Source organism: Sarcophilus harrisii, chromosome 3, assembly GCF_902635505.1.
Source record: "Sarcophilus harrisii chromosome 3, mSarHar1.11, whole genome shotgun sequence".
In the NCBI taxonomy this organism is placed as follows: domain Eukaryota; kingdom Metazoa; phylum Chordata; class Mammalia; order Dasyuromorphia; family Dasyuridae; genus Sarcophilus; species Sarcophilus harrisii.
In genome coordinates, this window is record NC_045428.1 from 476,452,094 (window position 1) to 476,468,007 (window position 15,914).

The following is a 15,914-nucleotide window of genomic DNA, read 5'->3' on the forward strand; positions in this document are numbered from 1 at the left end:
GCACAAAGCACCCGAGGACATCCTGTAGTTGAGAGTAACCTTAATCCCCGGAGGGAAAGGGGTATCTTAAAACCAGATATGGCCCAAAGTTTCACCAAGTGCTGCTTTCCACTGCAGCCACACTGAGAGGCAATGGCCAAAGTTTCTGTCCCTTTAAGCAATCAGGGAGGATTAGGGTGAGGGGGAGATCTTAGTCGCTTGGTGGTCACGTGAAACAGGGAGAGAAATTGGAGGTCCCGGAGGTGGCTGGGAAGGAGGAACTTCGGGGGAAAGTTTTTTTTTCCTTTTTCTTTCTTTCTTTCTCCCCCCGCCTCCCCTTTCCCTCTCCTGGGCGCGGATTCGGTGCGGGCGGGCGCGCAGAGGCAGGAGGAGGCGGAGTCGGCGGCCGGCTCGGGAGGGCAGTTCTCCAAAACTTTAGTTTTGGTGTCTGCTGAGAGTTTGGGTCTCAGTCGGGCGCAGCCGCCGCCGGGAAAAGAAAGAAAGCAAGGAAAGAAGGAAGGAAGGAAAGAAGGAAGGAAACTAAGGAAAAGAGAAAGAAGAGAAGGGAAAGAACAAGTCGGAATTCCCTAAGAGGAGTTCAGGGAAAAAAGTTTTCTGGCCGCTGAGATCCCGAGCGGAGCCACTCCCGAAACTCCGGAGCGGCGTCCGGAGGAGAGTCCAGGGGCCCCAGAGGGGGCGGAGGGGTCGGAGCCGGGGATGTGGCGCTGCCCCGCGGACCCCCAGCTCTGAGAAAAGGACGAAGAGGAGGAGGAGGAGGAGGAGGAAAGGAGGCCGCCCGAGCCGCCTGCGCCTGCGGGGCCCCTGGTCCTCGCCGCCTCCCGAGTCCTTTCTAGTTGCGGGTCCGGGGCTGTCCCGGACGGGCGGAGCCCTCCCCTCGCCGGGTTAGGAGGTGCGTGCCGGGGGGGAGGGAAGCGCAGGGTGGGAGAGATGGATCCGGGCCAGCAGCCGCCGCAGCCGCCCTCCCAGGGCCAGGGGCAGCCTCCGTCCCAACCCCCCCAGGGTCAGGGTCAGGGACCCCCGACTGGTCCCGGGCAGCCGGCACCTCCGGGGGCTCCGGGCTCGCAGGCTGCGCCGCCGCCCCCAGCTGGGCATCAGATCGTGCACGTCCGGGGGGACTCGGAGACCGACTTGGAGGCGCTCTTCAACGCCGTCATGAACCCCAAGACTGCCAATGTGCCTCAGACAGTACCCATGCGCCTCAGGAAGCTGCCCGACTCCTTCTTTAAGCCGCCGGAGCCCAAGTCGCACTCCCGACAGGTAAGCTAGCGCTTCCCTTCCCTTCCACCTCCGTTCGCGAATCCCTTCTGGCCCCGGCGCGGGACTGGGGGTGGGGGGTACCTCGGAAGCATGGCCCCACTGGCCTGCCTGGGATGGGCTGGTCCCGGGGGCTCTCAGGGCACTGAAGAAGGGGGTGGGACAACTGACTACTCGTGAGTTGGGAAACTGGAACTGCCGGGACCGGGCTGGGGAGGGATTGGGGGTGGGGGTGGGGGGAGGGGGAAACGAGGTTGGGGGGAGCGTTCAGCCTCTTCCCGGCTGACTTTCACACTCCTCCGGCCCCTCCCTGCTGCTGCTGTTCTGGACTGAGATTTTTTTTCCTCTCCTCCCCACCCCCACCCCCCCGCCCGTGCGCCTTTCAGGTTCTATACAATCCTGGGGCTTGTAGAGATTTGTGGGGCTTTGGGGAGGTCCCCCTTTTAATTTCCTTTCTCCCCTTTTTCTCAGGTTGGCGGGAGGCGCTAGAGAGAGGTTTGTGGGGGGCGGGGAGGGGAGAAGGAGCTGGGAAGGGAGGAAGGGAGGAAGGGGGATGGGGAAAAAGTTGCTGAGAGCTCTGTGCTACTTGGTGGGCTTGCACAATGCAAGCACCTCCCCTCCCTCCGCACCTTCCTTCCTTCCTTCCCCTGCTGGATGGAGGGGGGGGGGGGGAGTCTGGCATTTTGTGTGTGGGTGAGTTGCCAGCGGCAGCCTAGTTTGTGAAGTTGAGCTCTGGGCCCCCCTCTCCTTCAGGGCCTCTCAGTCCACATCAGTCTCCTGGGGAGTCAAATAATTGTTCTCTTGTTTTCCAACGTTGATTAGGGGTGGGGGTTGAACCAGTCCATTTAGTTTCTTACTCTTTCTCTCTTGCTCTCTGCTCTTCCCGCCCCCCCCTCCCCAAAGGAAAGCATTTATTTCCGTCCCTCTGTCTTAGCACTTTTCAGAACTACGAAACACAACTTCCACTCCAGACTTCCGAGACTTTTCCTGAAAGTTGTTTATGGAGTTAGCCCTGCCATCCTCCAGTGCTTTTGTGCCGTAGATTGTTAGTTCGTTTCACTTTTTTTAAAAGTTAGTCACTTTTTTTTAGAAACACTGTCCGATTAAATACTTTTTTGAATGAGTTGTTTTTGTTTGTGAAGGATTGGGATTGCTTTTTTACATTTTTTTTTTAAACAGGCAGCCTTTGATAATACTATACAGGTTGACTCATACGAAGTCCAAGTATGATTAAAAGTTAATGTTTGGGAAGCAATGACTAATTCTAGGATAGCCATTGCTTTTTAATTCTTACTGGGTTGTGAACATACATAGCTACTTTTAAATATTCACTCCAATCCAATATTTAAGAGAGTTTCAAAACCAAAAAATCCGAGGTGCTTTCTTATGAAATCAACTATTTAAAGTCCCTTGGCTCAAAAAAAAAAATAGTAGACGCAGATTAAAAAAAAAATACTTGTGTAGGCAAAAACTTTGCATAGAAATCTTGTCCAAAATCTAATTCGTTTTCCAAATACTGTCTAGTAATTGGGCTTTAAATAAATAATGTAAAGCATAGTCTCCCCCACCCTTACTTCCCATTCACATTAACAGTCTACAGGAATGTTGTAGATACTGGCCTTTTTTGAGTCTAAAGCTCTCTTAAGCCTCTAGACAACTGGGGAGGGGAGTGTTTCGGGGTAAAGGGAAAAGAAGAAAAAGTAGTTACCAATTCCATAAATCAGTGGGCAAGCTGTGCAAAGTAGAGTTGAGGTAAATCTGTGATCATGGATTCATTACATATGTATGCACCCTTTAGCAATATCCAGCTGGCAGCTAAAAAAAAGTCCAACAAAAACGGCAAAGTAGATTCCCCATTTTAGATTCATCCAATAACAACTATATATCAAAAAAAGTTGGGACTGCAAATGGTATATTCTCTATTACACCATTATATGAGCCAATTAAGTACTGCAGTGATTGCTTCTGGTAGTTTGTGTTTCAGATGCCTTAGTTTTACAACTAAGTTCATAATCCAAAATCATTCGTTGGACCTTTGTCTTATTGCTACTCAATATAGCAAGAAATGTTCATACTCATGAATTGAAATTAAAAGGCAAGTTCTTATTTGAGGCACATGCTATATTCTACTGGTTTTTATTTCTTCTGTCCATTGCCCATAGGAATTTAAGAAATTCCAAGGATTGAGTAATCTTTCATAATTTACCTGATTATAATCTCTGATCAATTCCACAATATACTATGTCTCCTAACTAACTAAATTATCATTTTAAGCATTCTGTGGGATCTTGCTTTTAGAGATGGAAAGGATCTTTAGGGTCCCATTCTAACCCCCTCATTCTACAAATGAGGAAGCCGAGGTCCTGGGAGGTTATGATTCAAGCTTGTCAAGCAGTACCTTTATTATTTAGGTGCTGAGATGCAGTAATAACTGTTTAATTTAAATTCAGGTTTAAGTGTTAATTTTTTTTTACTTGTTAATGAATTTTCTGTTGCCAAAAACAATGTTAGCATTGTTTAAAGCTTTTAATTGTTATGCTTTATTGATTGGATTTTATTCATAATGTGTTACTCTATTTTGAGGTCAAGGGAATGCTGATTTGAAAAACAGCTTACTTGAATACTGATTTCATTTGTAATAACTGGTACCTTAGATTTTTTCTGAAAGAAAAGAATTCCTTCATTACTTTATTTCTGATTTTTGAATTAAATTATTAAATGCCTTTTTATTTTGCCCTCTAGAAAACACAGATTCATGATATATGTATATAAACTTAATAAAGTTTATATAAGGGCACTGAGGTGAAATTGTGAACTTGCTGTATTCTACTTAGGCTTTGCTATCTAATATTTTGATTGACTTAATTTCTGTGGGCCCAAAAAAGCATTTATTAAGTACCTACTGTCTTCCAGTCACTGTGCTTGATGCTGTAGATAAAATGATAAATAAAACCCTTAGGGAGATCCCTCCCCTTGAGTCAACAAGATGGCTCTGTAGATAAAGTGCCGGACTAATTATCGGGATGACCCATGTTAAATCCTATTTGCAATCCTTAATCTTTCTCAGACTCAGTTTCCTCATCTGTAAAAACCAGAGTAATAACAACTCCTACCTCTCAGGGTTGTTATGAGAACCAAATAATATTTATGAAACACTTTGAAAGCCTTAAACTGCTATATAAATGCTAGTTCTTATGTCAGATGACAGAAGAGCTACTATATATATGTATATGCATGTATTACTTGGTAGGTAATTTGGGGTTGGAGAAAGCTGAAGTAGTAGCTGAGACTCAGAAAGCCTTCACATAAAAAGTGATACTTAGGCTGTTTTGAAAGAAATAAAAGCTTCTTGGATTTGGAGGTGAAAAAAGTACTTTCCAGACATGACGGACAGCCAGAAGAAAAATTATACGTATTAGAGATATACTGTTGTAGTTCAGGAATAGCAAGACGTCTCCAATCAAGTACAACTTAGTCTCAGCTATATCATTGGTTGAGAGACCTTGGGTGGCAAGTCAGTTAACTTATTTGAGCTGTAATTTCTTCACCTGTTAAAAAAAACAAAAAAGCAGATATTTTACTGACAAAAACAAATTATTCACATCAAGTAAATGAATATATGTCAGAATGCTTTGAAAACCTTAAAGTACTGTACAAAAATGTGAAAATTGCTTTAATGTTATAATATGTTCCTAGTACTTTTCTGTGGAATAATAGTATTCTAATAAAAACTTGTTGGTTTTTTTTTTAAACTTCTGGCAGGCTAGCACTGATGCAGGGACTGCAGGAGCCCTGACTCCTCAGCATGTCCGAGCCCATTCCTCTCCAGCCTCATTACAACTTGGGGCTGTTTCCCCTGGGACACTTAGCCCCTCTGGAGTAGTGTCTGCCCCAGGAGCTGCGCCCTCTGGTCAACACCTTCGACAGTCTTCCTTTGAGATCCCAGATGATGTTCCTTTACCAGCAGGCTGGGAGATGGCCAAGACATCATCTGGCCAGAGATACTTTTTAAAGTAAGTACAACTAATTGAGGGATAAGTAGATCTTCAGGTTTTTAAAAAATAAAACTGCAAAGACATTTAACCTTCCCTGTCTATGTCTGACCTTTCAACCACTGTCCTTTTCTTTAGCTGAACCTCTAGAAAAAATAGTCTAAACTTGCTGTTGCAAAATACTGCTTCTTTTGGTGACCTCAATAGCTCCCATGGATTGAACTATCATCTCTATGCAGATTATTATCAGGAGTCTTTGTCTAGCCCTAAGCGACCTCCATTCTCTAACTGAATGGTATCCAGTTGGAATTTTGAAATGGATGTCTCGTAGACATCTTCAACTCATTAGTTCTAAAGCCATATTTATCTTTTAAGTATTGTCGTGAACTTTTCTCTTCTTCACATAAAACCCTCATATCCCACCCTGTCCTCCCCAAACCCTGTCATTTCTGCCTTATTAACATTTCTTTATATATGCCCCGTAAACTCCTGGCACTGCCACCACAATGGTATAGATTCTTAGCACCTCATTCTTGGTCTATTGCAATAGCTTTCTAGTTGGCCCCTTACATCAAGCCTTTCCCTGCGTCAGTCCATCTTCTACTCAACTGTCAAAGAATTGATTTTCCTCAGTCACATTCCTACTCTCCTACTTTCAGTAAACTTCACTATCTCCCTCTCACTTTTAGAACATAGTACAAAATCTTCCTTTTGACTTTTAAAGTGCTTCATTACTAAAGCTCTATTGAGCATTCTTTTCTCTGATACTTTCTTAAGCTTTAACAACATATGCTTCTTCATATTTTCTTCCCACATTTCTGACCATCCTTTTTCGATCACCTTTGCTAGTACCTCATCTTTCTCTTGATCCTTGATTCAGGGTGGTTCTCAAGCCTTTTCATGCCCCATTCTCTGTTCCTGATGAAATCATCCAATTTCATGGTATCAAATATCACATTAAACTCCCAGATTTCAGCATCTGGGTAGGCTTTCCCTTGACTCCAGTTTTACATATTTAATCATCACCAATTCTCTAAATGCACTCCTTGTGACAACCTGTCTGTGTGTGAGCCATTCTTTAAATCCAATCACCAGGTTGAGGCTTTGACATTATATTTGACAGTACTCCTGTCCAGTCAGTTCCAAGACTTGTTGAACCTCCTCAATGATATGACTTATTTCTGTTCCTTTTTCTTTATTCTTATGGCCATGGCCATTATCCTAGCCAAGAAGCTTATGACCTCTTACCTGGACTATTTTATTAGCCTCTTTAATTGGTTCCTTTTTTTTCAGTGTCTCTCTTCTCCAGTCTTTGTTTTACATAGCTGCCAAAATCAGACACAGGTTTAACTAACTGTATCATTCCTCTTTAAAACTTTGACATTTAAGAGCATCCATAATAACATTTCAACCAAGATTTATTTCTTGCTTCTGACCTTTTGATTTACAAAACTAATCAGTGTAGTATACCCATTATTAGGAAATAGATTTAGAATGGTTCAGTATATGGTAATGTCAAGTTAAGCTAATAAGTATTACTATTAGGACTTGAAACCAAGATATCCACTTTTCTTTCTACTATTTCTCTGAAGCTGGCTCCACTCTCAATAGTCTAATTTCCCACTCTTTTCCTGTACTCACTAATAGTTCAGCTTAAGAAAATAGAATTATTTCTTTATCTCACTAAGTACCATATATCACCTCCTTAGGCTTATGTATGGCACAGACACATTTCTACAACATTACCTGTTGAAAACTCTTCTTTTTCTTTCCCACTTATGTATCACTTGCTCCCTTAAATCTTTGCTGAATTCCCATCTTTACTTTCTCCCCTCCCTCACCATGAAATTCACATTTCCTAATAGTACTGTAATTATCTTTAAGTATCATCCTGAACTCTTCTCTCCCTTACATAAGTCCCTTATATCCCAGATATATAAAGATAAAAAGATAAACATCTTTTACTTTATTGAATAACACCTTGTCCATTTACTTATGCCTTGTCTCACCTTTTTGATTTTTAAATTCCTTGAAGGCAAGTACTACATTTTTTTTCCTCTCTATATATACAGTACTTTATAATAACTTTACATTTTTTCTGTTTGAGAGTGATTGTCAATAGAGAATTGTGAAGAATATTCAGTTGTTAAATCTTCATTTGTTTTTACATATACATTATATATGTGTGTATATATATATATATATATATATATATATATATATATATATTTGAGTTTAGAGATTTAATAATGTATCCTTGTTGAAATCTTCATATAGTTCATTTGTTTTTGACATGCTTACCTATATCAAACAGGGTTGGAAACAGTAGTAGTTTTCTTTAAAATTTAGTGTTGATAACTTTCTCAAGTTTCAGGAGACCTGTCTTTTTAAATGAGTGACCACCAAGATGGTTTAGTAGCCTTCGTGTATTTTAAAAAATATGAAAAATACAGTTGGATTGCAGTGCTAATAGGCTTTTATTATATCAAATTTTGAAGTTAAAGGTAACATCTAATTTTTTTTTCCTCATGCATGTTGAATCAAATCTTATGCAAAATGTTCTGTAAGTGCTCAAAATAAAAAAAAAAACAAAACCAAGGCTTCTCTATAGGAAATCTTACTATAGGAAATACACTACAATCTTAGGTATTATAATTAGGCAACTTTTATGAAAATCATAATTTATAAAATTGACTCATCATACTCCTTTTAAGTTGGTTAATTTGGATTTTGATAATGAAAAATAACTCAAGTATGATTGAGTATGAACTTGCTAATTATAAATGACTATAACCAAATAAAATTATTCTTTATTTTAGATAATTGATGGATCAGTTACACTGATTTTATTATTACTTTAAGTATTCACTTTTTGATACTGCTTTAAGGCTTTTTTGGAAGAAGGCTGTTGTATCTTTAAAAATACACTTGTTCTCTTAAGTGACCTTTTGTGAAATTAGTTTTTTAAGGTTTTAGCAGCTTATGCTTGTTCAGGTGAAGGGAAAAAGAAATGAATTGAGTTTGTACAGTTTCTTTTTCTCTTCTCTACAAGGTTTCCGACCACCACCACCACCACCCTCCTACCTCCCACCCCTTTTCTTGGTGTCCTGGTATCCATTTCAAAGGGTCAGGTTTCAACAAGAACAATAAAGGGCCTGAGACTGGAAAGTACACACAAGTCTGGCAAACTCATCTGCATGAGCCCAGACCGCTTGTTCTCTAGCAGACATCCAAAGTCAATGATTGAAAGAGCGGCTAGCTGTGAAGGATGGGTCTTGAAGGGGAAAGGAGTGGAAACAAACCAGGTTGTTAGGAAGAAAAATAAAGGCTGTACTTTTTGAACCTCTCCCTGCTGGGTCACATGCTGACCTAGGGAGATTTTAAACAGCTTAATAGGCTGTTTGCTTTCTGCTTTCTGCTTTTCTTGGTTGGTGCTGTTGGGAGAGTGTGGATCTCTGTTCACGCTTAAAGAGTGACATTAATAGTCTCTTAGTAAGCTTTTTGCTTCCTATAATATTGTCAATGGATGGAATCAATCTAATGTTACATAAGTTAGCACGAATGAGTTCTTATTTTGAGTCTAAATACTTTTGAAGACACTAGGTATTTATTCAGACCAAGTGATTTAATATTGTTATGTAAGGCTCAAATTTGTTGAAGTGGAAATTGTCAAAGCAATCTTTAGATTATTAGAAATACCTACTGGCTAATTTTTTGGATACTTTAATTACATTTGCCCACTCTAAAGAAAAGCTTTTTTTATTACAAAGGAAGATCATATTCTTTGACTTTTAATTTTCAGATTACATTTCAAAAGAGACTTTGAACAACTGCTTTATTCAGAGAAGGGTGGTAGCTGTCATTTTTGGCATTTATTATGTCCAGATAAAGGGATTCAGAGACCAAGTTGAATAAGAAATGTTAAAGGAAGTGGGAAACATAATAGCAAAGCTTGGGAGAAAAGCTTTATTTCTGGTAGTCTCTGTTTTAGGTTCATTGGTTTTACAACCAAGTGCATCCAAAATTATTAATTGGATCACTGTAAAATTAACTATGGGTCCTGAATTTTCCTTGTATCATCAGACTTTTATGTAACTGAAGAGAAGTCCAATAGAAAGGGGTGGTTAAATTAGAGGGAAACAGATACTAATTCAATATAAGAACCTTTTTAATATTTAAGATTGGTGTGAAGATTTTTTTCCTTTAAAGGAATTTTTCTTGATTTGTGAGTCCCTGGTTCCTTGACACTGGAAATATCCAAACAGACTGGATGACCACTTTATCTGGGCTGTGGTTGGAAAGATTCCTGCATTAGCAGTGAAGTTGAGCTAGATGATCTCTTAAGATTCCTTCCAGCTCTTAAGTTTATGTAATATCCTAGGTGGCATCTTTGTTTTATGAATAATATATTCTGTTGAGAGAAGCTGGAAAGCAAGTTGTATTTAACTTATATGTTGAACTTGTTTTGGTTTCCCTGTACTTCTGAATTCAGTTGTACAGTTCATTAGGATATACTCTGGGAAATAATGAATTGTATTTATGGCATCTTTGAAAAGTAGTTATGCAGGTAGAAGTAACTTAATACTGTTGTCTATCATCAAGATCTGTCTGGGTTTGAAGAATCTTAAGGTAGGAATTTTAGTTTCAGTTTATTTTAAAATTTCACTTTTGCAACAACCAATTGGGTCATTTAATGTTTTTTTTTTTTTTAGTGAAGTGCTGTTGCCAATAGTTGAGACCTTTTTCTTGTCAAGGAAAAGAAAATAACTTGAAATTTTGAAGTGTTCACTGGATGCTAGAGCGAAATACCTAAGAATGAGTGTGCTTATTTTTCCATTAAAAAAAAAATCTCTTTCATGTGTGTTAGGATTCATGCCAACAAAAATTGCATATGAAGAATATATCTCCCTCTCTGATATTTGAAGAGGACTGTTATATATCAATGTGGAAAATTTAAGATAGATTCATAAAAATATATGCATTTCAATAAAACATTCTGTTTTTTCATTCTAATTTTTAATTTCATGTGATTATCTTGGATTAACACTACATTGTAATTAACTGAAATTTTGAAAATATTTAAAGGGATGTTAAACTTATTTTTGTAAATTGGCTAAACTTTTGATAATAATTGATAGGATTTGTTGTAATGGATAAAGGAGTTGGCTTTGGATGTGTGTAGAAATATAGTTACTACCATAGCTAGACCCGTTGGCTTCAAGATCTCTTCCATCTTCCTACCCTGACACTACAGAACTATGAAAGATTGTCAGTAGTTGAGAAGACTATTTTAAAAGATATTTACAGAAAGTTTCAAGGAGTGAGTTTACACGAATGGAGGTATAGTAAAATCTTTTAGGTAGTGACATTTAACTGGGTTTTATACCTGAAAAATCTGAAATACAGGTAATCATATTTGTTAAATGTTATTTACAACTCAAAATGCTCCTCTAGAATTTAACATATGAAATTAATGCAAAGAAATTGCATCATACCCCCAAACCTCAACAACCCACAAATCTTCCCATTATTCTGAAAATAAATGTTGCTCACCCCAGCTGTCTTACAATTTTCCCTGCAGGAAATGGTTCTTCAAGTAGTTGGTCAACAACTTCCTATTTCTTTATGGACTACTAAATGACTTCCTGATTTAGTTTTCAATATTATCTCTGGATGTGATGAATATTTCTTTATATACTTCTATTAATTTTTATCACATACCTTGTAGCCATTTACATTAAAATCACCGTGTATTGTGGCCTATAGGTTTTTATAATTTGCAAAAATAATGCAAAATTTGCAGATCTCAAAACAAAGTTTAAAAGTATTAACATATTTCAATTGTTCTCATATGTTAAATTTTTTTGAGTTTCTTTTTGTTCTGTTTAAGAAAAAAAGATTCATTTTCTTTGTAAAATGTAAAGGCATAAGCCTTTTTTTTAGGATGTTTTATAGCATGGAAAAGGAGGGGAAGGTCACAACTCTGTTAAATAAATACAAAATATACTCTAATAATAATAGGGTAAGGAAAGAGCAATAACAGAGCATTGGATTTAATCACTTTTCTTACTGTCTTCTGTGACTTTGGGAACTTGGAGTAGATGACCTCTAAGTTTCTTCCAGTTCTAAATCTTTTATTCCATAAATGAGGGAATAGCCTAAAAGATCAAATCTGAACTAAACTCTAAGAGCTAGGGATAGAGACTATTTCTGGCATGAGGGAAACTAAAAGCAAAGAGGAGGTGGGTAGAATGTCATGTACTGGAAAGTATAGCTGTCAGCTGTGTAAGGGGAAGTAATATGAAATCAGTCTTAGAAGATGAAGATTTATAAATGCCAACCATTAAGAACGTGCTAAGTAAATTCAGATTCTCTATCTTCAGCATTAAATGTGCTTTACAATAGTTTTTGGCCTTTTCGAGTGTAGAATTTAGAATTATTTAGCTATTAATTGCATCTTCAAGTTCAGAGAACTTTTCAGTACTTTATTCTACTTCAGAAAGATGGCCTAGACTTACTGCCTACTGCAGACTGTTGTAAATGTGTACAAATTGGGAAAACCACATAAAGTATTTTGGCTTTTGAGTACTGTTCTTGAGTCTCACTTTTGTACTTCTCCTATACTAAGTAGTAAGAACACATATATGTTGTTTACATAATTATTTTAGCTGTTCCACAAGAGAATACATGTATTGGAAATGAGACATTTCTGTGTTATGATGTAGCTAGATAATGCTGTGTTAAATGTAACTCATTTGATTTCCCTTTAAAAATGAAAGCTGTAATTTGGCCATTGAGTGTTGATTGGGTTACAGAAACAGTTCAAATTGCAATCACATAAAGTATTTCCATATATAAGGGGAGGGAAAGTCTCCTCCTATTTGTCTTGGTATTGAGACTGAGTGGGAGAGAGATGAAAGTGTACCCTTAGCTCTCTGTAGAGCGCTTGCAGTCAGCTCAGTGGGTGGGCATCAATGAAGAGAGGGAGCCACAATACCACACTGATTTAGGGGGGGAACCCTGGAATAATACTGTTGAATACTCTGTCATGCTTTTTAAAAATTATTATTATTCTACTGAAAGAAGAAAAACAATTTGAAGATAGTGGATATGACCAAGTAAACAACACGTTAATCTATTAATATATTTTAGTATAAGGAATATAAAGTCTAATTGGTAGCATAGATGCCCAAAGGGAGTAAATTCAAAAACCTGCATGAAGCAAATAAATTTTTAAAAATTAACATTGGTGAACATCTGTACTATTTGTACACTTTGTCCCTAGTTTTTTTTAAAAGTATAGCCTAGGAATATTTAATAATAATATAATGAAATGTATTTTCTAATTAATAACTAGAAAAATATTTAAAAGCAGAAGTAATTTTAAAAAAAACTTTAAAAGGAACCCCCAAATAAAGGATTCACTTGTCTTCAATATCACATGTAACTCTTGGATTGGTTTAGACTTAGTACAAATGAAGGTGAAATCATTTATTTATTATTATTTACCAAAATGATTTACTATCTCCCAGAGTTGCATAATTTAGTCATTTATTGTTACATGAAAGTTTGATAAGTCATTATTATTTGAAAGCAAATAACAATGGAAACTCTTAAAGAGCAATGCAGATTGGTTACAGCAGTGCTTAAGACAGAGAATGCTTGCAGAAAAGAGTTTCTGCTTCCAGGATTAATCAGAACCTCAAACCATGAAAGGGACATTACCGTTTTTATGAAGAAGAATTGCTTCATGGCTCTGGTCAGTCAAGTACTGTAGCACTGAGTTTCCTGGGAACGAGTACTGCCACCATGGAAGCACTTTTATTTGCTCAGGGCTCGACCTCTTCCAAAGGCAAACAAAGAAGTTTGGTATAAATCACAACACTCTTCTCTCTCTGCCTTCACATTCTTAGAGGCAAGGAAAAGTGTTTGGTTGAATTGTTTTAATCCTCATTTGGTTTGTGGCATAGGAAGGATTATAATCCCAAACCTATTAAATTACAGGCATTCTTTGCTCTGAAAAACATTGTAAATTAGTGAAATGATGGTAATTTTGAAGTTTTATTAAAATACTAAGGAAGATTTTCTCTTTCTCTACATAACCTGTTTATGCAATAGTTGTGGTTAGTGTTATTAGCTGACTTTATCCTGATTTTATGGTGCAATTTTTCAGTCATCTTATGAGTAGTTTTTCAGGTCTCATTTGTGCTGTCAAATTCCTTTGAACAATTTCAGATCTGATTTGTTAGAATCTTTTTTTTTTTTTTTTTTTTTTTTTTTTTTTTTCAGGAGATTTAAGGAGGTAACCTATCCCTTCCTTTTCTCTCTGTTTTGGGCTTATTTAAAAACAAAACAAAACTCCTTTGATTTGATTTTTATAGCTACCAGATAATTTTTTTCAGAGAAATTACTTTTTTTTAAAGAATGTGTGAAATCTTACTGAGTAATATTTGAAGAAAACTGCTTTCTTGTGAACATACTAAATTCTTTGATACAAGTGGACAAGAAAGTGATTTGAAATATAGTTCCATCTTATTGAGAAGTGATTGTTAAATCTAATAGGCATTTGTGGGCAGGAAGGAAAAGAAGATACGAGAGAGTTTTCTTTCTAAGTTTTCTTTCTAAAAGTGAGAAAAATTATTTTCACCTTATGTTCATGGGGATTCTGTTTGTAAGTATAGGGAACGCAAACTTTAGGGAAGAATTATCTCAAAATTGACTTTTTGTAAATCTAATTCTTTTAAATTCACTATTTACTTTTTAAAGAGATTTTTTAGTGAATCTGTCTTAAGATCTATTGTAATATGTGTAACTATTGTAATATGTGTAACTATGCCCTATTTTATTTAAATTATTTTTAGATTTTGAATGTTTTCTTTAAATCACAAAATTGAATGGTTCCCATTTTGGATTTGGAATCAATGTATAGCTTGAATATGGTAACTATATTTTTGAAACCAAAAATCAGAATTAATAATTTGACAATGATATTCCTTTTGTAAAGTCTTGTTAAAAATACACTTTATTTTCTTAAAATTGAGACAGAATGTGGAGATACATTTGACCCACAGACACTGTGTCACACAGGGTATGTGTACTAAACAGAACATTAATTATGCCTAGGAGAACAAATGAGGCATTGCATTTTTTTTTTAACTAAACCATAGCTGTATCTATAATTTTAGAGACCCCCAACGACTTTGAGTATGTGATTTTTGTGGGTCTTCTTGTTTATTGTTTTAAATTAAGTTTTTAAAAGTTTGTGTTTTTAAAGCAAAGTACATATAATTAGAAACCTAATAAGCCCAATCTCTTAAAAAACATTAAAAAATATTATCCTTTCTTCAGAGGAACTAGGGATAATAAAATAAATAAAATCTACATACTACCCTAATTTAGGTCCAAAGGTATTTATTGAGCCCTTAACATGCTTATCACTATACTAGGCTCATGTCAACATATGAAATGGTCCCTGCCCTCAAAGACCTTAAACTGTTGCTTCCTCTACCCTAAGGGCAATCGAGAAGGTTGCTTTTCTAAGCCTTCTTATCTTGAAAAGACCCAGCCTTAGATATACATCATTTTGAGGGTTTTCAAGAGAGTATTTACTACCTACAGATGATAATATATCATCCTATAGAAAAGGTAAACATTGTTGGGAATTAGATCACAGTTTCTGGAGGACCTAATTTTAAATTAGAGTAAATAAATAAATATGTGGTGGAAATGTTAAAGAAATATATGACTCCTTGATTGTTACCCTCTTTGTGGGGCAAAAGATTATCTTTTCAAAGATCTCTCTTGCTTGGTTAAATAGAAGAATATTTTTTTTATATTTGGTGAGAGATGCAGTATAGTTAGATCGGAGTTCACCTAAAAAAAGGCATAGGGAAGACCTTAGAATTATAACCCCCAAATAAGTCAACAATTTTCTTTATCTTCAGTGGAAAACCAGTTCTTCATTAGCTATTATAGATTCTAAAACATGGATTCAGCAGACTTTTGTTCTGTCAGCCAGAAATAATATGGTTCTTAGGCTATTATCAGAAACAAGTTTGTCTTGGGGAAGGACTCTTGATTCTGAGAAGAAATGCATATAAAATTTATCTTAATCATATGCCCATTGAGGACCTGCACTATAATATTATAGATGAGAACTGGCTAACTGTAGGAATGAATATGGGACATGAACAGGTTATTGGTTTTCTTATTGAAAGTGAGGGGAGTTATTTTTACTTTATAGAGATGCTGTCTACCAGCATAGGGGTTATCTAGCTTTAGGGAATAATTGTCTAAGTAGAATTTTTGTAAATCCAATCTGTAGTAGACTATGCTGCAGGCAGAGTCCTAATCACTTTATAAATAATTTGATCTTCACTGCCACCTGGGGTGGTAGATGCTAGTATTATATGTATTTTGCAGTTGAGGAAAATGAGGTGACAATTTAGCAAGTGAGTTTCAGACTTCCAAGTCACTGCACCATCTAGTTGCCTCTGGGTGTGCACTGGAGCCCAGAGTGGAATTATTAATACTTGGCTAATGATTCAAACGCCTTTAAAAATTTATCAAATACACTTGGATAACTTTTTTTTAAAGCAAGGGTAATACCTATAGGGCAGAGTTGGCTGAATTACAGAGCTTTCTCTTGTTCTAATACACATGTCCAGA

General features: G+C 37.1%; 1 protein-coding gene across 12 annotated transcripts in view; it reads left to right on the forward strand.

Moving 5' to 3' along the window:
* Positions 1 to 217: 217 nt before the first annotated feature.
* The window catches only part of YAP1 (Yes1 associated transcriptional regulator), a 143,406-nt gene continuing 127,709 nt past the window's right edge, over positions 218 to 15,914 (forward strand). For 7 of the 12 annotated variants that reach the window (XM_031961061.1, XM_031961060.1, XM_031961064.1 and 4 more), the window contains exons 1-2: positions 219 to 1,257; positions 5,017 to 5,267. In XM_031961061.1, the coding sequence (XP_031816921.1) occupies positions 928 to 1,257; positions 5,017 to 5,267 (581 nt within the window). In that variant the 5' untranslated portion in view covers positions 219 to 927. Of the gene's footprint in view, positions 1,258 to 5,016; positions 5,268 to 15,914 lie in introns of all 12 variants that reach the window. The other 5 variants (XM_031961059.1, XM_031961063.1, XM_031961065.1 and 2 more) reach the window with 1 other exon arrangement.